Raw genomic sequence first — 22,170 nt, 5'->3', positions numbered from 1 at the left:
GAAATGGTCCCTAAAATAAAAATCCATTACCATTGGTCCCTCAACTCATCAAAATATGCAACTATGATCCCTCAACTTTAATCAAACTAGAGAAATGGTCCCTCAACTTTAACCCAGTTGAATCAATGGTCCATCAACTTTAACCCAATTATAACAATGATCATTCCAGCATAACTCATTTTGACAAAATTCTGATGAAGTTGATGAAAAAGACCACAACTACATGTTTTTATGAGTTTAGGGATCCCAATTGTAGCAATGGTCCTTCCAACATAATTTATTTTGACAAAATTCTAACGAAGTTGATGAAAAGGACCATATTTACATATTTTGATAAGATGAGGGATCAATGGTAATAAATTTTTAGTTAAGGGACCATTACTCAAATTTGATTAAAATTGAAGGAAGATTGCTACAATTTACTCTAAATAAAATGTTCTCCTCCTCCCTCCAGTTAACTACCAGTCACGTCACTGCTCCAGCTTTCCCACACCTCCCCCGCACTCAGATCCTCTCCGCTCGCCAATCGCAGATCCTAACCGCCGCACGATGGCCAAAAAGCAACCAGAACCCGAACAAATTTCGTCGGCGAACGCAATCTTTCTCGGCGCTCTAGCTCCCGGCGTTAACGTACGCACACTTTCCCCCTGCTTTCTGTATTTCCTACGATTACGAATAGTTCTTGCCAAAAATCAAAGGGGTTAATCGAAATTTTGCTTCTTTATTTTTTGGGTGATTGAATTTTGCAGGGTCCGACATGGACGACGCTGAGATTTGCGTTTGTGATGCTGGGTGTGTGCCTTGCTGTGATGCTGGGTTTGGCATTCTCTTCCAGTGACTCTTGGTTGGTGTTTCACGTTGCGTTCCTTGTACTCATCACTGCGACCCTCTTCCTGCTTCTTAGCTGGTAAGTTCATTGAATTTGTATCTCCAGTAAAACACTCACAATTTGTTTTCCCCTTATAAGTTTTGCAGTTTGGTAAATCTGGATGTGGGTTTTTGTTTGTGGTTTCTCTTTTGATTAATTTTTATGTTTTTCTGGATCAATATGTTATGTATTTTGATTAATTTATTGCCTTTTGTGTTATTGGATATGTAATGGAATTAGTATTTGTTGTTGATAACTGTTTGAAAGGTTACAAACACGGTTTTGGTCACTGTGTCTTGACTCAAAATCACTTTTAGTCACCGTGATATCAATTTTGCCGTCAGCGTACTTGTGCTCGTAGATGCTTTAAGTCCAATTGTTAACTGATGTGTATGCATATAGCTCATATTGCAACCTATTCTTTCTGTTTGATGAGTTGTGCTGCTGTTTGAACATATTTTAGTTACTTGTGAATACCCCAGAAATGGATTTGTGCTCGTTGATCAGTCAACTGTGAATAAACAATAGTGGTTACCGTGTTATGTTATTAGATTGCGCATTGCGCTCCTTGATTTGGCGGCATAGTTAGTAATTTGGTTGTAATACACCGAGGGGAAAAGCTTGATTGATGTATGGGCTGGTACTCTCTCATATCTTTAGCCTTTACAGTTTACACTTGTAATATCATTAACCTACGTCTATTTATAAGAATTTCAGTAGTCATTACCATGGGGCCGGCTGAATACCCCACCTATTGTCTGTTCACGATTATGTGTTTTCTAATATATATGCAGAAGCATATGTTGTATCTTTGTTGTTGGATGAAGAAAATATAGCACAGTGTGTGAAAATGTGAATGAAATGTTGTCTATGGAGTAGGTTCTAGCTTGTCAAACCTTTTGTCTACCTGATCCCAGCGCTTAAATTTCAATGGTTCTAAACAACCGACAGAAAGATTGTTGTGAGGGAGGTTTGAGATGACTAAATTATATTTTTGGAGCATGGGATGTGAACCATGGGAACTTGTTATACATATCCCTATGGAATTAGCGGAAAAGCTAAGGGTACTCTGATCAACAATAACAGTGTTATTTGTCGTTTCAAAGTGAGCACAGGGATAAATCTTGCAGACATTGCTTTTATCAATTGTACGACCTAAGACTGATTTGATATATGACTTATTTAATCTGGAAGGTGGAGATACATTCAGCCTTGCAAGTTGGCTATTGCCAGTGTTTGGGTGTTTCATTCTGTTTATGACTAACCTCAACTGTTTAAGAAAATTAGCCATTGATGGAAAGCTTCTAATTACGTGAATTTAGACAGTAGAAGAAAGAGATAAGAAAACCCAAGTAATTCTTGATTTTGTCATTTTTGTTGAAATGCATTGGTGTGGAGGATAAAATTTGCACAAATAGCTGAAATTTATTGTTTCATGACTCCTTGATGATTTGTGGATTGATTTTACGCTGCAGGTTTCTTGCACAGACTGGTTTGGTTTCTGTTGAACATCAAATCCGTGAGATAGGCTTAGTGCCAAATGATCAAGAGGAGAGTAGAGAAGGCGTCGTGAAAAACGAGGAGAAATCCCTTTAAAAAGGCAACTTATACTTCAATTAAAGACAATTACATTTGTGATACAATCCTTTCGAGAGGCATGAGAAGACAACAACAAGGTTGTCGAAACAGCAAGCAGGTTGCTGTAGAGTTCTGCACTGTTTCATGAGAAACATCGACGGAAGGAGTGGCATCTTTCAGTCAGTCTGGACCTCTTTCTCCTTGTGTTTGCTCCTTTTGGGCTTGATGAAGCAGAAACACGAGCAACACGGGAACTGAAGCAAAAACTTCATCTCTCTGATTGTGTGGGGGTCATATTGTCTGGAGATTGGTATATATATACCGTACTCCGGCGTTGGCTTTCCTTTATTCGTATGAAGATGCTTTTCCTTTTCCTTTCTGTTCTTATTTTTCTAAGATGCCTAGCTTTGCTTCTCCATTTGTGTCATCATTGCCCTTAGGTGTATTATTACGCTTCTGGTATTCTCCTTGCAATTTCTTCCTTGTGTGAGGGAAGGAAAGAATATGTGAGGCATATAAGCAACGAATGGAAACAAATTATAGTGAAATTTAATAAGGTAGGTTGGTCTTTCTGGTGGCTTCTTGGAGAAATTTATGCATACTGCAACGTGATGTTACGGTTTTACGAGTATTTACTGGAAGATATCTATTTTCTCTCTTAAAAAATAAAAAAATAAAATAAAATTTCACTGAGTTATTTTTCAAGCGTTGAGCCCACTGAAGGAGCCTGCTAAACACCTGAAGAATGTATTTTTGCTCACCACTCCTCAAGTGATGATAATACTCATCATTTTACATATGCATTACATATATCTCGAAATTTAAACTCATCTAACGGTGATAAATAGGATGGTGAATGGAAATATTTCCCAACTCGAGCTTAGGCACTGAGCGTGGAGAAGCAGCACCTTTCCCGCTAGGCCACAACGTTTGGTGGTAGAAGATATCCATTTTATTGCTTTAATTAGGCAACCTATTTTAGTCTTTTCATTTTGTATTTTACAAGCGATATTTTACACTAAATTAAATTATAGCAAAAAAAAAAAAAAAAAATCAAATGCTGATCGAGTGTTGTTTATGAGAACTGTTTTTGTCAAGGCCTAACCTAATTGTCATATGGGCAATACCCTTTTTTACTTCTCAAACACTCTTCTCAATTTTCGGCAGTCGGAGAAAATGAATTGAAGAAGATAAAAGAACAAAACTTAACAAGACGTGTAGAGAAAGTAAAACTAAATGTGTGGATAGTACTGCCCGATCATATCTAGTAAAACATGAAATGTCATTAATGTGTTGTACATGATATGGTCAAAGTTAATAGTTGTTGCCACATTTGGGCATTCATTGAATCCTCCGCTTCCATTCACAACTCAATTTTGGTAACCATATTGATTTATGATTCATTTAGTAATGACTTAGGTTGGCAAAGTTTGACCTTGAATGGGATGCACCTTCGCCCCCGGCGTCCGTACAGTTTTCATGTGTTGGTAAACTTGCTATAAGAGTAAGGCGTGCCTCAAGTAACTATGGAGCTTTTACTCGCACCTTCCATTCCAATTGACTTAGCAAAATATTTGCACTAAATGAATAGTGTTTGGCAAAAAGGGGAGTCGGGGCCAAAGAAGAAGTTTGGAGGGCCTTAAAATCGGGGCGGGGAAGAGGGGGGTTTGGGTGGGTCAGGCCTGGTTTCTTGGGTGTGGTGTTGTATTGCCGACAGGATCTAACGGTCGGATCCTAAAATTTCTCTTTTTAGTCTCATCGAATGAGTAATTTGTCAGAATAATCAATGTATTACGCGCGCTTATATCAAATAATTTATCTTCAATGTCGAAGACTAGCAACTCAAATGGTTAATAACAACGAATTCCTAGTTCCTACACGAAGTCACAATTCTCCTCTACTATTATGGTGTGTATCAAGCAAAAATAGTGTTTGTCACCTTACATAGAAAATGCAAGGAGGGAATCACAATATGAATTTTTTTTCCTTTTGATTTTCTTATGATTCTATGAATAACAAAAGAAGGGAGTTTGATGGACCTCAAAATCAAGGCGGAGAGGGGGAGGGGGGGGGAGGTTGGTTTATTGGGTGTGGTGTCGTACTACTGACAGGGTCTAACGGTCAAACCATAAAATTTGGGCGAGGTTGGTTTTTTGGGTGTGGTGTTGTACTATTAACGGGGTCTAACGGTGGGACCTCAAAATTTCTCTTTTTGGTTTCACCGAATGAATAATTTGGTGGGATAATCAATGTAGTGCACGTGCTTAAACCAAATAATTTATCTTCAATGAATTGGCAACTCAAATGGTTAATAACAACGACTTCCTCCTACATGAAGTCACAATTCTCCTCTACTATTATGGTTTGTATCAAGCAAAAATAGTGTTTGTCACCTTACATAGAAAATGCAAGAAGGCAATCACAATATGAAATTTTTTTCCTCTTAATTTTGTTTTGATTCTATGAATAACAAAAGGAGTTTGGTGGGCCTTAAAATCGAGGCGGAGAGGGGGTGGGTGGGCGAGGCTAGTTTCTTAAGTGTGGTGTCGTACTACTGACGGGGCTAGCGGTCGGACCTCAAAATTTCTCCTTTTAGTCTCATTGAATGAGTAATTTAGCGGGACAATTAATGTAATATGTGCGCTTAAACCAAATAACTCGCAACTCAAATGGTTAATAACATGACGACTTCCTAGTTCCTACACGAAATCACAATTCTTCTCTACATAGAAAATGTGAGGAGGCAATCACAACATGAAATTTTTTTCCTTATGGTTTTCTTATGGTTCTATGAACAATCCTCCCTATATTTTCTTCTATTTCCAGCAAAAATTGTGTTGGGTTAAAGCGGCGTGGTGCGAGGCTATTGGCCAGGTGGCAAACTCCGAGTCAGTGAGTCACCAACCCGGGAGTTGCCATTGTGTGTACATATAAAACCTCGCGAGTCGGTGACTCACCAAACTCTCTTATCTCTTTCTTTCTGAAATTCTCAATAGAAAAATCCAAATTTGTTGCTTTGTACCTTTTCTTTGGGTTCCCTTTTTGCATGGCGCTGTTACAACTTTCTTAGCTCACTAAGTTCTCTCTCTCTCTCTCTCTCTCTCTCCCCCCCCCCCTCTCTCTCTCTCTATCTGGCCGTTTCCTCTTCTTCTTCTTCCTCAATGATCTCAACTGGGGTTACACTAATTTCTCCAAGCCACTGACTTTCCATCTGGGTTTTTACTTTACTCCAAAACGCAACTGGGTTTTTCCTGGGAGGTGATCATGGGTTCAGGTCTGCGCTGGGATGCTGAAAAAATGTGGGTATTATTTGCTCTATTTTCTCTGTTCTTATCAACTTTGAAATAATAAATATTGGTTTTTTTTCTTTTCACATTCTCTCCTTTGGTTTTTAATTTGTAATCTGTGTGTATTTTGATATGTCGGTTATAGGTTTAATCTGTATTTACATGACTATATGGTGAAAAAAAATATGCACGAGACTGCTGCGATTTTCAGGGAGGAGGCTGATGTTTTCAACCATCCTGTTGGTTAGTCCTTTTTTACTCAAATTCCCCTGCTTTTATGCTTATAAGTTTTGTATGAATGAGTGTGTTGATTTAGTTGGAATTGCAATGAAATACTACCCACAATTTTGTTGATTATATTTTTTATCATACATTGTTTGAAAGAAGCAAAAATCGAGTTAATCGTGGCTGTACAGAATGTAGCATTAGAATTTCGCTTTAAAATTATGGTTTTCGATTGTGTTGAACGGTCTATGGGAATATTTGCTCGATTTTTCTTTCAATCATGATTTCATAACCCAAAACTTGATTGATTAGAGTTATAAATTGTAACTGTGACTCTGTGAGGCTCTTGCATTTTCAGTCATTAATAGTCCAGGCGGATTCTTGCACGAATGGTGGTCTTTGTTTCACGATGTGTATGCCTTTCGGCACTTGGAGGCTCAAGAGGCCGAGGCAGGACCGTCTGCAACTGAGGTATAATTTTGCTGAATTAATTTGAAGTCTTGCTTTCCAAGTTTTGTGTAAGATGGTGCATCATTTTATATACCTATATTTTTGTTCCAATTTTCAGGCTACGCAAATGCGAGAGAATGAAGGACAGAATAAGCATCCAAGAGCGGCACGTAAAGCAACCACCCCACCGAAGCCTCCACAATTTTATGAGGGTACTAGTTCAAGGTCTGTTGCAACCAGGTCAAGGTATACCTTAGTCCTTTTCGTAACTCTGCATTAATTATATCAGAAGCTGATGTCGTTTTGAAATCATTTGTACAATTCATTTGAACATTTTTGCAATTCCTTAATACCGTGTCCTCTTTACTGTTAGTTGGCTTTGTCTAAATCCAGAGCATTATTTTTCTCTTTTATTGACATTCTCCCTTCTTGTGTTAGCCATATGCAGCCACGACTTCCCAATCGCGCTCAACAGCAGGTACTTGGAAATTTTTTGTACTCCGTCAACTCAAACGAATAAGAACCCCAAATTGCTAGAGTTACATAGATAAACTTAAATGTACAGGCACAGGACAACAGAAGCTCGGGCAGGGCTGTCACTGAGGACCCTAGGCTTTATGGATTGCGTCGTACCACATTGCCAGTAACTGAAGATCTGGATTCAGGTTTGTTAGTGTTATTGGGTTTCATTTTTTGGTATTACAGTACTCAGAGCACTGTGAAATTGCAGATATATATAAGTTATAACACACTTGGAAGAAGATATCTCTTCTATACCTACACGTATCTACTACCTCCTGCTATTGTTTGATTCGGGACCAATCTTGCACTCTCTGATCATGTTTTGTGATACTTTTGGGAGTGGTCAAACATTATAACTATCATGTCCATCACTTCGAATGTTTGTTTGTATACCAGTATTACATTATATGGTTACCTTGAAGTAATCGTTTGATCCTCTATCATACAAAGAGAAGTGTTATATTTGATTTACATTATGTAGGTGTGTGATTGCTTTCTGTTTATGTTTTCAGGTATGCTTGCAGTCAATCCTGGAACACTTCATGGGAGGCCTTTAGAAGTAAGTGGTTTATAAGTACTTGTCCATTGGAACTCTTTTAGCATCATTTTGATTCACTTTTCTTAATATTTTATCTGAAGTTGATCAAACTCCCTGGTGGGTCACCAGGTATTAAACTCAGCCTTGCAGGCTCCAAACCATAAGCAACAACAGGCTTTGAACCATCAGAAACAACAGGCTCCGAATGATCAGCAAAAACAGGGTCCAAGCCATCAGCAACAGCTTCAGATGTTGACAACAGAACATCAGTATCCGCGTTTGGATCAGGTACGCTGTACCATCACTTACAAAGTCCTCCCGCAGATACAACAAGCATATGCTTTTGGCATACTTGTCTTTGTACACTGCTTCCCGATTTATTTGATTCTATCATTGACTAAAAGATACGAAAACGAATGTTGGCAACCAGAGTGCAAGCTACATGTTAATAAGTTTTCAGTAGACGTTTAAAATCCTTTTCCTGTTGAAAACTGATCGGTGATGATGACTCGGATGATTTGTAAAGGAAAAGAAGCGCAAGTTACTAGAGGTTTTTCAGTAACCTTGATTAACATGCTTGATTAGAAACTTGGTTATTAGAAGTTTCCTGACTTGGTTGAAGGTGATGGTTCACATTTTTTTTTTTCTGAAGTATATCTGTCTAACATTGTCATTTCAAAATCAGAATGGCAGACAGAGGAAGACAGCACCCTATTTGAGAGCTGGAGGCAGCGCTTTGGTAGGTCATACACCTTGCAATACATGAAGATGTTCCCTTTATCACATGACATCGATATTTGTGGAAGTTAATGAATGCTTTGATTTGGGGGAATCTCATCATTTCTGATGGATACTTCTCCTGAAACTTATTATTTCTTGGGTTTCTATTATCCAATGTTGTGCTTAATTTCTTCATGGGATCAAACCATAGGACGAAATGAATGCTAATGAAGAAATACCTGTGGAAGAAAATGCTGAATCTTTCTTGTCCACTGGTGATGACAATGTTGATGGTACACGCACTCCTTTCAGATTTTTAAGACGTCGTGCTACAGCTTGCAACAAAAATGCACAAAAAGGTAATTCATTGAGATTTAGAAAAATAATAATGCTTGGTACTTTGTACTATCTAAATTTGTTATACTGAGACTGAGTCTCAATGCAGTTCCCGTCCATGTTTTGCTCCCCATAGGATGAGAAGCTTTCATTAACTTTACTTTGTTACCAACTGCTAGGCTTCACATTTGAAGAAGTTGGTTCCCTCCACTCAAGCAAGTCCAAGGTTGTATGCTGCCATTTTTCATCAGAAGGGAACTTGTTAGCTAGTGCAGGGCATGAGAAAAAGGTCACTTGATGAAAACCATCTATCATGTTCAGTTTATAACATTCTTAGTCAGTGCTAGTAGTCTTTTTTATGAGTTTATCGCTGATTTCGTAGTCTGCTGGCAGGTTCTGATTTGGAATATGGAAACTTTTGATTTTGTTAAAACTTCAGAAGGGCATTCTCTTCTCATTACAGATGTACGGTTTCAACCAAGCTCAACCGTTTTTGCAACTTCTTCATTTGATAAAACTGTGAAGATATGGGATGCATCAAACGTAAGTTTTTTCCATTCTCACTAATTTAAGACCTTGTCTTCGTATGTGAGTTGAACATACGAGCGCTGCTCCAAGTCCAAGCCTGTTGGGTCTGGCTAGTCTTATGTTGTCTCCATACTTGTATCTTCTGGACTCACACGTGCTTGCAATTCACCCTTTTGAAGTAATGATTGACAAAAGATCCTTCAACATAGATAAATAATATTTGTTACATTCTTGTGCCATTGTAGTCGAGCAAATCATTGTCCCAGCTTGTAGGGCACTCTGAACAAGTAATGTCAGTGGATTTCCACCCAAGGCAGGTCAATCTCCTTTGTTCATGTGATAGTAACGATGAAGTTCGACTTTGGAATACCATCCAATGTACTTGCACACGCTTGTTTAAGGTACTAATATGTACTGATAGTTGCATTTGTTATTGTTTAAGGGTAGCATTATGCTAAAACTTGAAATCCCACATTGAGAGAGAGTTTTTAAGAAATAAATTCTAGAAACTTGTCTTCTTTATCGTATAAGTATGAGGTCTGCGCTTAAATTCAGTAGCAGCATCGTTTTATGTTGCATATCATTCAACCCTTTAGAACTCTGAGTCAATTATATGGCAATTTATTCTCCCAATGTATAAGTTGAAGATAACTTGGTAGACAAGTTTCTCTTGGAACTTCATCCTAAGGCCTTACCTAAATCTCTGATGTAGGACAGAGTAGGCAGCGGAAATTAGGTAGTTTAGCGGAAGCGAAAACACATTAAATCTTAATCCTTATAAAAGTAGGAAATTAGAAGACTAATCCCCTAGATATTAAAACAATAAAATCCTAGAGACTAAAGGACTAAAACACCCTTTAATTTAGGAAGCCACCACTTATGTTCCTCATCAATCTCCCTATTGAGTAACTGCAGGGAGCAACTAAACAAGTCAGATTCCAGCCTCAATTTGGAAAGTTTTTGGCTACTGCTTCAGGAAAAGATATCAATCTATTTGATCTTGAGACCGGACGGATTGAGTTGTTCTTGACGGTAAGCCTTGAGACCACACAATAGCTCTTATTAATGCATCTAGGTCCCAAGTTCTTGCTCATTTTAGTTGACAGAAAGAAAAACTTTTTCAGGGATCCGGACACACCAAAGATGTTCTTTCACTTTGCTGGGATCCCACTGGGAAGTATCTTGCCTCTGTTAGTGAAGATAGTGCAAGAGTTTGGTCTCCTGCGTCAAACGGGAAATGCGTATATGAACTGAAATCAAATGGCAACAAATTCCAATCATGCACATTTCATCCCGGATATTCACTGCTCTTGATTATCGGTGGTTACCAGGTATCTATTAATATTTAAACTGTCATTGTGGCCAGTAATTTGGTGAGGCTGTTTGTGATTATAACCTCCCTTTTTACGAAAATGGGGTTCTGCACTTACAAGTTTTCTCGGGTTCCTTAATACTAGATGCCGACTTTTTGTATTTGCATTTGGTACATTCAAGAAACTGGAAACAAGGTTACTATGTAGAATATGTTTAGTGTTTGAAAATATTGTTGTTCAGGAGTCATAGGGTGATTAGTTTCTCAGTTTATGTCCATAAGATCGTAAATTTGTTCGTCTAAACTATCCATTTGTTCTTGGCAGTCCCTTGAGTTGTGGAGTCCAAGCGAAAGCAGCAAGACACTGACAGTTCCGGCGCACCAGGGGATAGTTTCTACGCTGTCAGCATCAGCAAAGACTGAAATGGTTGCCTCAGTGAGCCATGATCAGTGTGTGAAGCTATGGAAATAAGACCTTTCACTGTGAAAGTGCAGCTGCATGAGAAACTATGGAGAATATGTAAATTGGGAAATGAAGAAAAAAGCCAAATAGTATACACAGGAGTTTTAAAGCGTTGGATTTTGTGAACTTTTTGAACAAATTTGTCTGAGACTGGATCTTCAACCCTTCGTTGTCTGGTGCATGCCATACACCGGAGTGGTTGAATTTTTGCACAGGAGGGAGAAGGTACTAATTTGTGCCCTCTGGTCTCCGATACAGGCACATTTGCACTCTCAAAGTTACAAATTCGATGTACATGTTTTGGGCCAACATGGCGAGTGTTAAATGGAAATCCGCCATGGTTGCTTATATTATATTATGTAGTTTTTGAGTTTAAACAAGTTCATAATTTCCAAGGGAGAAATGCTAAGGATACTCTCAAAAGGGACTCTCCATGGACTTGCCAGCTCATGTTTTTGGCACGAGAATTGACGTTAAACTGTGAGGTGGCAAAAAGTCTATGGAGAGTCCCACTTTTGAGAATCTCCTTAGTATTTCTCTTTCTAAGGAGTATTTTATTTTTGTTACATTGCAAAAATGTAGAGATATATATATTGATGTAGCATGCATGAGATTTTTGGAGAAATTTGGGAAAAGATATTAAATTGATGGTCTATGGAGCTATTGAGAAGGCAACTGCGTGCAGGCCAAGCAATTGACAAGCTTTGGAGTATGAATTTTTCTCTAGATCCATTTTGATGAAGGTATAATTATCTATCGGGTAAATTCATTTCTTTAAATCTCACCCGTTCATTTCGCATTGAATGCAACGTGGTATTGTAGATTCTCTGGAAACATGATAAGGCTACGCCAAGTTTTAAAACATCAAAAGCTTCAAGGGAAGACAAAATTGAAAAAAAGGCTCTTATACGTTTACAACAAGAAGCCTGCACTACAAGAATTAATCTACAATGCAGAACAGCTGCTTTTGCTTAGTTCTGTTCTATCACTTCCAAAGCTCTTCCATCGGGATACCACGCTCACGAGCGACATCCCGGAACTGCCTCATTTTCTGTACTGCAACGACAGTGGCTCTAGCATTGTTGAGAGCATTCTTACTTCCAAGTTGCTTCCCAAGAGCATTCTCGACACCTGCCATTTCGAGAACTATTCTCACGGACCCTCCGGCGATAACTCCAGTACCAGGAGAAGCGGGCCTCAGCATCACCTTTGCTGCTCCATAATCTCCCTCAGATCTGCGATTTTTTAGAGTAAACAAAATAGGAGATGCAAAACTTAGAAGAATAGGAAGGCATTTGCTTTTGTCTCATCACGAATAATTGCATGCAACTTTTAGGACCATGATAAGGATATAAACAGTCCTTATCAAAGAAAAGAATGAAGACAACCTTTCGCTACCTAATTTTTTTTTTTTTTCGTACCCAGTGCACAAGGCTCCCGCTTTACGCAGGGTCTGGGAGAGGTGAATGTCGGCTAGCCTTACCCCCATTTATGGAGAGGCTGCTCCCAAGAACCTTTCGCTACCTAATGTGTTCCAAAAATAGATCAGCTTCGGTTTGAATTGAACAACGAAAGTAACGAACATTCAAATGGGAATCAGCCAAGTGTAATGAAAATATTGCTAGTATTCTACATTAACCTCCCAACCAAACCTACTTCGATATTCCTGAAAATGAATTTCCACTTCCCTTAGTAATTAAAGGTTACACTTAATCAAATGTTGAATAGTTCAATTTCATATTTAACCAAACTTTGCAATTCTTATGATCCCATTTAAATTCATGTATCGTTTGCACCAGAAGACCAATCTGTCAAGTTGAATGAGAATCCACAAAATTTCATTACATGGTTTACACCTTCTGATGTCATTTATCAAATCACTTCCTAGGCTACACGTCAATGCTTTCAACCACATGACTTTGTACCTGTATGGTCTTTCCCATACAACTGCAACAACCTACTGATTCACTGGTTATTGATAAATATGGACTTCATCCATCCCAAATTGGGGTTGTTAATATTCGAAGACACCGTTCCATGAAACAATCTAGGCTGAACAGACTACTTCAAGTATAAATGACACTTAAGTGACTCACCAAATACCAACCATAAGACTCGGAGAACACATATTACAAGTATAGCTAGCATGCAATGTGATCAAACCACATATACAGCCAATTTCAACTCCCCATATTGCCTCAGACCTAAGCCTCCAAGTTTAACCAAGCACCATCCTGTCTCAAATATTTCAAACTTTGATAGGCAGTCACTAAAAAGCTAGGGCGCACCCCAGAATTCCAATTACATTCGATTCAAATTCCACGAGATTCCTATATGCAGAACCTTCCACACCATCAAATGACCAAAGGTATCATTTTTACACAATTCTGACACACTGTCATTGAAGTAAACCCAACTAAAATGCAGAAATGACCACAACTACGCAGATAGCCAGATATCGCCCGAAATGCAATGACATTCAATTCCACATTCTAAAAAAAGAAAAAAAAAAGAAAAAAAAAAAAAAAACCTTACAATGCAGTATTTCCCACACCATCAAAGGATCAAACACAAACAATTCAAGCACAATTCAAACAAAAATAAATCGCAAGAACCCAGAAACCGAAATGGCAATACCTGTGAGGAAAAGTCAGGTACTTGGTCATGGGCACACTGATAATGTTCCTTCTCGCATTCACCGCAGACTTCTGCACTGCCCCAATAACCTCCTTGGCCTTCCCAACGCCGACACCCACATTGCCCTGCTTGTCGCCGACCACCACAATCGCCCGAAAATGCAGCTGCTTCCCTCCTTTCACCACCTTCGTCACCCTCCTCACCTGAACCACCCTCTCCTCGAACCCATCTCTAACCTTCTCCTTCTTCAACTTACCAAAAGCCCCAAGCTTTTTCACCTTCGAGTCCATCACGTAAATGTCATTCCCCAGCATGGTCACGCCGCTGTACGCAGGGCCGTACAGCTCCTCGTACGCGGCGGCAATTTCGTCCTCAGTCTCGGTCGAATCCTCATCGAAGGAAGGCGGGGGGACGAAGTCTTCGGGGGCCTCCGGGGGCTCGAACACGCCGTCGAATTCGGGGTCCTCGTTGTCGAAGAAGGAGGTCTCGACGTCGGCCGCTGCGGCATTGAAGATAACGGTGGTGGGTCGGGAAGAGGACAGGAGGAGGGAAATGGGTTTTCTGGGTTTGGTTGCCGGGGTGGCTGCGGCGGTGAATGGGAGGATGGAGAGGCGGGGAGAGGGGTGGAGAGAGAGGGAAGAGAGAGAGGAGAGAGAGGAGGAGGTTGTGGACATGGCCATGGCAGGAGGAGCAGTGAGGGGTTGGAGTTCAGTGTGGGGGTTTTGGATCAGACAGACTTATCCCCAAAAAGGCAGAAGCTTGAAGGATGGATGAGTCATCGCCTCATCGTCAAGACGATGATGATGTGTAATATGCAATTGCCAATCGAGGATTGGACGGCTTACAAACCGACCCCACACACAAAACGCCCTGCTGTTAATCCGACACGAAAATAACAGATTTCAGATCAACCTATTAACAAGTGGGTCATTATCGGGTCACTCGTTAGAAACGCATTAACGAATCGATTCATTATCGGGTCACGTATTATGATAACGTGTATGACACATAAACGACACGAACTCGACCCGTTTGCAAGGTTTAGACATTAGACATGTCAATTTTTTGCATGACTCATTAACCCGACATGAAACGATACAACTCGTTAAAGAGTCTGATCATTATCAAGTCGTCTGCTAAGAATTTGTTAAGATAACAAAATTAACACGACACAATTCATTAAGATAAAGTATGACACAAACATGACAAACATAACCCCTTTACCAACCGATCGCACACACAAAACACCTACTCCCTCTATATATTTTGATGGAATTGGATTCAATCCGGATAAAAATTATGAAGATCCTAAAAATTCTTAGATCTTAACCATTCATCGTGTATCGTGCCCTTATAAATGTAACTCTCAATCAAAATGTTGAGCCAACTAGCTTTTAGTTTTGTTGCAATGTACTTTCCCATCTTTTGTCTGAGTTTTTTTTTTGTTTTTGGTGAACGTCTTCCTTCGTTTTGGAACAAGGTGCCAGGTGGAACCCATCCTAACTTTAGCTCAGCTCAACTCTCCGGCCCCAGTCCACTTCACCATCCGGCCCAGTCCATTTCAAGTCTTGGGAAGCAAGGAAGACATGTAAGAAGATGCCAATTGAAGCGAAAAATTAAAAGTACAAAAATACTTTAATATTATTCCATTTGAGAATATAGACATCAGAATGTAAAAATTAACATGACATAAATAATTTGCTTTTCCTATATATGCCAGAAAAAAGTACTCAACCACGCAGTCACATTTTTATGCATACGGTCCTTGCTGATCCCCGGCTAAGGCATGTCATTGTCCGCTGTGGCCTCGTCCCGTTGTGATAAAAAAGACGATAGTCATATGTATTTGTAGCGGTTGACTTCTGGGAGCATCCCAAGGCCTTTGTAGCAGTCATCGAGATCAAAGTGATCGTCATCTACCATCCTCATTGTTGCTCTAGTCTGTGATGATGATGATGACGATGAAGGATCGATTCCTACAGCCAATGTGGATGGTGGCTGGGTAGATGTTTCAATATGGCTAGCAGCGATGTTGGACAAAGCAGTAGCTTCCTCATGTTCCCTATAGTCTCTAGAGACCATAGACAAAGCATCCGCAAAGATGTTAGTTTCTTGATCTTGCTTAAGTTGTTCCACAAGTTGTTCTAGAGATAATTCGTCTTCTTTGTTGCCAGCTACATAGGTATAGGGTGAAGGTGAAGATAAGTTTGAGGCCACATAGGGGTTACTTCCAAGGGTTTTGGCATCGGTGTTGGGAGTTTTGGCGTTGGTGTTGGTGTTGGTGTTAGTTTTGTTGTTGTCGGTGGTGTTGGCCTTGAGGCTAGTGTTGATGTTGGGGACGATCTTGATGGTTTGATCTGTAGGGTTAGTTGTAGTATTACGCTGTTTAGAAGAGGAGGGCTCAGCTACATGTACTGGTCTTTGCACCTTTTCTACGGAGATGTACTGTTTCCTCGCATGGACGAAAAAAGCAGCTTAGTTAAGATAACATCATATTAAGAGAAGCAAAATAGTCTAATGCATAAACTGACATTTATATCCAACAATGCAGGATTTAATATACAGCAAACAATGACAGTTCAAAGTCTATGTATGGTATGACTCCGAGTAATGGTCTTTCCGTAAACTCTAGATTTTCTCATTAGGAAATATTATTATTTTCAGGGGATTATTATGGCCCACTTAACTGAATTGTACACTAATACAAGCCTGAAACGCCCGTTTCAGTCTTCCTGCCAACTAATTAGAGCTGTTTCTAAACGCTCGGGTCAATTGCAAAATACTCGTGCCACGCCCGTGCTTTCCAACGCATAATCTACTAGGCGCTCATCAATGGCCATCCTATTCTATCCATACATGCACCTTATTATGTATCTTCACACTATCCTCCAGAGGATATCGTTGTCATAACGTAAAAAGTTAATGTCACCAGGGATGCAGCTCAGACTCTTTAATTTGTATTCAACTTTCAAAATCCTAGTTTAATTTGCAACAGATTCTGTAGTAATTAAGGAAGAAAAGAGGACTCACGAGGTTCTTGCATTCATCCTCATAAAGATAAATGCAATCTCCCGCCTGCAGCTTTTTTTTCCTAACAAAAGCGCCTGTTACATTGAAAATATGGATACTCTAAGTCAGCAAACATGATATATCGTGTGTTTGTCAATGAACATTAAGAGCAATTCTGTCGGTTTTTACCAGTATATTCGAACACATACATTCTGCTTCTGTTATTTGACCAGAACCTGTGTAAAATTAACCAAGCAGAAAAAAAATGGCTTCAATTAATTGGCAGAAAACTCTTGCAAAAAAAATGGTTTGCCGTTAAACTATAAAATTAATAGTACTGTCCATAAGCTTACTTGTATTTGAATTCCCAATGCCGGTTGGAATGTACATCTCTGACAGTCAGCTGGATGCCTTCTCTGTCGGAGAGCATTGGAAGGTTATTTTCCGCTTCTTTCTGTGAATGAGGAGAAAACGCATAAAGAGAAGCAATGTTGGAGCAAAATTTTATAAATGAGGAAGGGATTTGTTACTAGGCAGTCTAAATCAGAAACTTTTTGCAATTGTCAATAAAAGTGAAAGAAATCAAACTAAGAAGTTGGTTGGTTCGCCTTTTTAGTTCTTTCTCTTCCATCGTCGTTTCTCAGAAAAATAAAAATAAAAAGAAGTAAAAGGGACTGAAAGTGCTAAAACAAACAAAGACCTCACCTTTGGTAGTATAATCCTACCCAAAGGTCCAACATCACTATTCTTTAACTCCTTCTTAAAAAGCGGTCTCAATTTCTGTTAATAAAAATACACAGAATTAGTAGTTTAAAGAAAAACTAATTTGAAAGTCAGATTTGAGGAGATAAAAAACAAAACCCATACCTTGTTATCCGGCGTGCAGAACGAGTAGAGCTGTTCTTTGGTGTTCTGCAAATCAGCACCATTTCCAGATGATGACGTGGAAATGATTCCACGAGTATCATCATCACCATCATTCCCATGAAATGGAGGATGCCTGCTCAGTGGGGGAGAACAAGTACAGGAAACTGCAGCGTTGGCTGCGTTTCTGCTCAAACTGAGACTCCTCTGTCTCGCCATCTTTCTCTCATTTCTTGCAGACTTGGACATAAGTGCATCCAATATCCATCCTGATTGGTCTCGGCTGGCCTGTTCTCTGGAAAGAACCATATTCGGTTGGGCACTGACCAGGAATGGATACATATGGAGACCGGCCTGACGGTACGGGTATTGATTATTTGCATGCAGGAATTGCAGGCCTGGATTTGGTGCTAGATACTGTGCCGGGTAATACCTGTACTGAGTGGCCGAAGGACTACAAGTAGTTGAAGGCAAACAACTCACTGGTTCACAAGTGGACTGTGAGTTATTTGTCTTGTGAGCAGAGGTTATGGTGGTTGTAGAGGGGATAGATGGTGGGTTGAAGTTCTCCATTGTCTATGAACACAGAGTGCTTGTTGATAGCGAGGGTTGGTCTTCAGAGAAGGTAGGGGATGGTTTTATGTTGGTGTGTGTGAGTGAGCATGAGGGTGGGGTTGTATAAGCTCCAGGCCATGGGCAATTTGGTAAACTTGGGATGCTGCCAGTGGAGAGAGCACATGTGTGGACAAAGCAAGAGGAACACGCAAGGGGTGCAAAGAAGTGGGGAAAAGCACGTGAGGGAAAGGAAGCAAGACGAAAGAAATTAAAGAAAAGGCTGAGGAGGAGTGCCAGATAGAGAAAATTGGGGTGAACGAGAGAGTATACTGGAAGTGTTATGGAAAGTTTAACAAGGTGAGGAGCGAATGACAAGTAGCCGGAGGCTGGTGGTTTCGGAATAGCCATCCGACCAGTGTGTAAAAGAACAGAATCAGAGAGAAGAGTTAGAGAGACACAGAGAGGAGAGTGACATTTTCGGCTCCTCTCTTAGTTCAAATGTGGTAGACTTGGGCTACGAGAGTCTGACTGTATGGACATATGTGGAGCCATACTCCTCCATCCTTTTCTTGCACAGAACACCATGGAAAACCAAGGCAAACTCATACAGTCATTGCCTTCTGTCAAACCACATTTTCTCGCTCCTTTGCCTCCCTCACTCTCAAGACTCACCCTCCCTCACTCTCAAGACTCACACTTTTTATCTCTCTAAATCCAGCATCCCAAGAACAACTGGTGGAGGTGGATTGGCCCGTCAGCATTAGCCTATAAATGTTATAAAATGAAGTAGAGGGACTGCTATCTCCAGGGATGATTTCCTCTCTCTGCAACCGAGCCCGACAATGCCTCGTATGACAAGTACCAGAATCGCCATCCGAAACAAATTGAAGTCAAAGACTGCAAATTAAGACCTCCTCCTGAAATACCAAACCCAGAACTTCCCCTCTTAAATTGTTATATTTAAAATTTTATATAAAGTTTTTTTTCTAGCTAGAGGGTTAGAGGTTGTAATGTTAGGAATGTGAGTAAACGATTGTTATAATGTTGGGATGTGAGTAAAAGGGGGTAGCACAACCTGATGAACTCAATGGAACTTGTGCTTTTATTTTCGTCGTGCACTGAATCACTTCAAGTTCATGGTTTGATGCCATGTCTCGCTTGCTTGGTATTTCTTCAATCACAAAGTGAGAATCAAAACTGCTTTTGAGTCCATCCTACATCAAAAATAAAATCTCCTTAGCACTTTCGGGGTTGCATTAGCATAATCTGTTCGACAACAGAAAAGTATTGAATAGAGTGCCTTCCATTATTATTTTCTATTCCCACCGGTTGCCATATCCATATCCACTAAAGAGGCTACCATCTTTGGTTTTGGACAAAATTAGAAGCAAATTAAACTTAAAATTTTGCTATTCATGATCTTCCTTCTTAGAATACGTTTAGATATCTTTCGACTCCATCCATGAGGTAATGGATTCAAATTTATCTGGGAGATCCATAAGGTAAAGGTAATAAAAATTTATATACAAAATTTAAGCATCGAAGGTAATCCAAACAGCACATAAGCAAGCTGGAAAACCTAACAGAGGCCTGATAACTTAAACCGTAAATACAAATTCACACATGGTACCTGCTGAAAAAAAGAAATTCAAGTATAATATCATAATAACAGAGCTGAAAATGAAAAGTGATATGAGTGCAGTATTGCTGCCTAGTACTTACAAAGTTAGCCACAGAATAACTGTGGTAATCACATCAACTAGGAAGCTCCATGACAACGATTTGCTCGCATATTCATCACCGGGACAGCGAAAAGTTCAACTGGTTGTATAAGAAAGAAGGTACGGCAGATTTATAGCAATAACAGGGAAGAAAAACCTTGAATACCGAATTGTGATGAGACCATAGGATAACTAGGATTTATATAGAGGTGATAAAGAGGCTCAACAAAAATGAATGCAAACCAAACATGCTTAGGTGATTACACCTGCCCCAGACCGTTATATAGATATGTCAATCATGCAGAAAAATGCTCAAGTTGTGGAACGTGGATGCATAAAGGTTCGACAAGGAACATGCAAACCAACACCTGCCCTAGACAGTTTTATAGATGTTGATCATGGAGAAAACGCTCAACCTATTCAAAGCAGATTCATATTGAGTTGAGAAAGCTATTGAGAAGCTGCATGCAAGCCAACACCTGCCCAGGCGGTTATAAATATGTCGATCATGGAGAAAAACACTCAACCTTTTCAATGGGGAATGAACTCATGGTCAAAAAAGACAAATTGGTAAGTAAATCAGTTTATCATGGGAAATGATAAACACACTTTTTTTTTCTCCTCCTACAACCCCTGTTTAATCTTGTCCATTGTTTCCGTTTGAGTTATTCAATCCAACGACCAGTAATAAAGAGGGGTGTGTGAGAGGCTAAAAAGAGTGTGTGAAAATCAGCTCCCTTTATCCTTTATGTATGTTCCTCTTTTAATTTATTTCATTCTAGTGTTCAAAACTAAAGAGTTTTAGGCTGCATTAGTCAAGAAAAGTTTCCAAAATTAAAAAGATTAGCAGGCTGAATATGGGACGATTTCAAACATGAGTGGAGACATGTATAATCAATATTCAATAATGAAGTTATATGGATTATAGAATAGGATTTCCCGAAAATCAGAGTAAGACGTCAAAAACATCCAGGACCTACAAAAAACCTAGCATCCTAACACTACATAATTTATGTTTTGCGAAACTTATCAAAGTTAACAAGGGTTAGCCAAACAAAGGAAAGACTTTAATTTGGGTTCTAGTAATTCATATCTTTGTGAAGAGAGTAGAAAAGATCTGCATATATGTTATATATGCTAAATACTGAATAGAGCTAACATGAGTAAATTATTAGGATAAATGTAAGAACATAAATTAGCATTTTATCAATCTCCTGCGAATAGACCTCTATGATAGATGGAACTGCAGTAAATACATTTATGTATTCAAGTAAGTGAATTAACAGGAAGGATTTCATTAGGTTCTCGACTATCTGTTAGAGATTAGTTCTTATAAGGTATGAATATGAAGTGAGGTCTAATTCCTTTCAGAAATAAAGAACAACACAGAAGGAAAGCGACACAACGATATATTTTTACTTGAAAGTAGAACAAGACATCTGTTCTTTCTTAAGGATTATTTTAATCAAGATTCGGACAGAATTCTAATCTAGGTGAGTGTAATGCTAAACTTGGTCTTCTCCTTTGCCTCATAAGATACTTGTTTGTCAAATTTACACGACAATGCTCTCTACTTAAACTGAATAATGTAACCATGGTTCACCAAAAATCACAGAAATTTGAGATCATCTGCTGCAAGCAACGAAAAATACGGAATCGACCAATAAGGAAATGACATTGGTCAGGTCTAAGGCATGCTTCTTAGATTCCTAATTCATTCTTGAACAATAACTTTTCCGGAGAAAAGTGCAGAATGACATTTTTGGAGTGCAATTAACAGCTCCCACCAATGACTTATCTTAAGAAATCTAATCAACTGAAGCTTCACAGCCTCATAGATTTGCACATACAAAGCTAAACATGGAAGAGAAACACCAATTAACAACAAACAATGATCAGCTTCCAAAACCAAATCTAACCAAATGAAGCTATACTTTTCTATGGACAAAAAAACACCCATCAACTCCTAAAGCGTACCAAACCAACCAAATGAAGCTATACTTTTCTATGAAAAAAAAAATGCCCATCAACTCCTAAAGCGTAAAGAACAAATCTTTAGCGGGACCCCTCAATTCCCAATTCAATCCAGTTCTAGGGATTTGAATATGAACTTGTTAATTGAAATATATGTAGTAAAAAACAAGCAAAGAGAGGAGCTTTTGTCAGTACCTGAAGACGGTGGACTTCCGAAACTAGCCTCGGTGGCAGTCGTACCGGAGCTGGGGAAGAGTGTGCCCGAATTGGCATTATTTCGCCGGACTGAAATCGTCCGAGCAGTGAAAACCCAAATAGTTTGGGCTCGAAAAAGTAGATTGATGGGCTTTTAAATCCCTCTTGAACATGGGCCCATGCTTTTCCATACTTTTATGGGCCACATCAATCAAAATGATATGGGCTTTGAGCCCTAGAGCCCACAGTAAAATTGAGGCTTGAGAACGACCATTGAGACGAAAGTGATGATATTTGGAGGGTACCTGACATGGTGACCGCTTGAAAAAGATAGGCTACAGGTGCAACCACCTGAGATCCCCAGCAATTGACAGTCACACGTGTCAAG

General features: G+C 39.4%; 4 protein-coding genes across 4 annotated transcripts; 2 read left to right on the top strand and 2 right to left on the bottom strand.

Moving 5' to 3' along the window:
* Positions 1–442: 442 nt before the first annotated feature.
* Positions 443–3,026, top strand: LOC103434811 (uncharacterized). The gene is made up of 3 exons (XM_008373162.4): positions 443–630; positions 750–907; positions 2,344–3,026. The coding sequence occupies exons 1-3, from the start codon at positions 550–552 to the stop codon at positions 2,462–2,464; spliced, it is 360 nt and encodes a 119-aa protein (XP_008371384.1). The 5' UTR covers positions 443–549; the 3' UTR covers positions 2,465–3,026.
* Positions 3,027–5,254: 2,228 nt separating this feature from the next.
* Positions 5,255–11,216, top strand: LOC103435081 (transcriptional corepressor LEUNIG_HOMOLOG-like). The gene is made up of 16 exons (XM_029098312.2): positions 5,255–5,745; positions 5,879–5,976; positions 6,317–6,429; positions 6,527–6,654; positions 6,847–6,886; positions 6,974–7,073; positions 7,443–7,489; positions 7,598–7,756; positions 8,154–8,207; positions 8,400–8,547; positions 8,704–8,813; positions 8,918–9,067; positions 9,298–9,453; positions 9,968–10,084; positions 10,177–10,383; positions 10,690–11,216. Exons 1-16 carry the CDS (start codon positions 5,711–5,713, stop codon positions 10,834–10,836), a joined length of 1,809 nt encoding a protein of 602 aa, XP_028954145.1. The 5' UTR covers positions 5,255–5,710; the 3' UTR covers positions 10,837–11,216.
* Positions 11,217–11,596: 380 nt separating this feature from the next.
* On the bottom strand, positions 11,597–14,719 carry LOC103434817 (small ribosomal subunit protein uS5c-like). Its single transcript, XM_029098313.2, has 2 exons — positions 13,465–14,719; positions 11,597–12,062 (listed from the first exon to the last, which is right to left on the bottom strand). Exons 1-2 carry the CDS (start codon positions 14,142–14,144, stop codon positions 11,813–11,815), a joined length of 930 nt encoding a protein of 309 aa, XP_028954146.1. The 5' UTR covers positions 14,145–14,719; the 3' UTR covers positions 11,597–11,812.
* A 361-nt stretch (positions 14,720–15,080) lies between these two features.
* LOC103434815 (B3 domain-containing transcription factor LEC2-like) lies at positions 15,081–21,909 on the bottom strand. The gene is made up of 9 exons (XM_017332588.3): positions 21,783–21,909; positions 19,615–19,713; positions 18,968–19,106; positions 17,341–18,809; positions 17,179–17,253; positions 16,827–16,927; positions 16,663–16,709; positions 16,495–16,568; positions 15,081–15,909 (listed from the first exon to the last, which is right to left on the bottom strand). The coding sequence occupies exons 4-9, from the start codon at positions 17,908–17,910 to the stop codon at positions 15,301–15,303; spliced, it is 1,476 nt and encodes a 491-aa protein (XP_017188077.1). The 5' UTR covers positions 17,911–18,809; positions 18,968–19,106; positions 19,615–19,713; positions 21,783–21,909; the 3' UTR covers positions 15,081–15,300.
* Positions 21,910–22,170: the final 261 nt, after the last annotated feature.

This window comes from Malus domestica, chromosome 05 (assembly GCF_042453785.1).
Source record: "Malus domestica chromosome 05, GDT2T_hap1".
Classification (NCBI taxonomy): domain Eukaryota; kingdom Viridiplantae; phylum Streptophyta; class Magnoliopsida; order Rosales; family Rosaceae; genus Malus; species Malus domestica.
Note: the sequence above shows the minus strand (reverse complement) of the source record. Positions and strands in the feature narration are given on the sequence as shown.

Coding starts and splice junctions, on each gene's coding strand:
- LOC103434811 (XM_008373162.4), top strand. CDS start 550: ATGGCCAAAAAGCAACCAGAACCCGAACAAATTTCGTCGGCGAACGCA. Junction 631..749: donor CTCTAGCTCCCGGCGTTAAC/GTACGCACACTT, acceptor TGAATTTTGCAG/GGTCCGACATGGACGACGCT. Junction 908..2,343: donor CTCTTCCTGCTTCTTAGCTG/GTAAGTTCATTG, acceptor TTTACGCTGCAG/GTTTCTTGCACAGACTGGTT.
- LOC103435081 (XM_029098312.2), top strand. CDS start 5,711: ATGGGTTCAGGTCTGCGCTGGGATGCTGAAAAAAT. Junction 7,074..7,442: donor AACTGAAGATCTGGATTCAG/GTTTGTTAGTGT, acceptor TTATGTTTTCAG/GTATGCTTGCAGTCAATCCT. Junction 8,548..8,703: donor CAACAAAAATGCACAAAAAG/GTAATTCATTGA, acceptor ACCAACTGCTAG/GCTTCACATTTGAAGAAGTT.
- LOC103434817 (XM_029098313.2), bottom strand. CDS start 14,144: ATGGCCATGTCCACAACCTCCTCCTCTCTCTCCTCTCTCTCTTCCCTC. Junction 12,063..13,464: donor TACCTGACTTTTCCTCACAG/GTATTGCCATTT, acceptor AAAAAATCGCAG/ATCTGAGGGAGATTATGGAG.
- LOC103434815 (XM_017332588.3), bottom strand. CDS start 17,910: ATGGAGAACTTCAACCCACCATCTATCCCCTCTACAACCACCATAACC. Junction 16,928..17,178: donor GTAGGATTATACTACCAAAG/GTGAGGTCTTTG, acceptor CCTCATTCACAG/AAAGAAGCGGAAAATAACCT. Junction 15,910..16,494: donor AGGATGAATGCAAGAACCTC/GTGAGTCCTCTT, acceptor GCGAGGAAACAG/TACATCTCCGTAGAAAAGGT.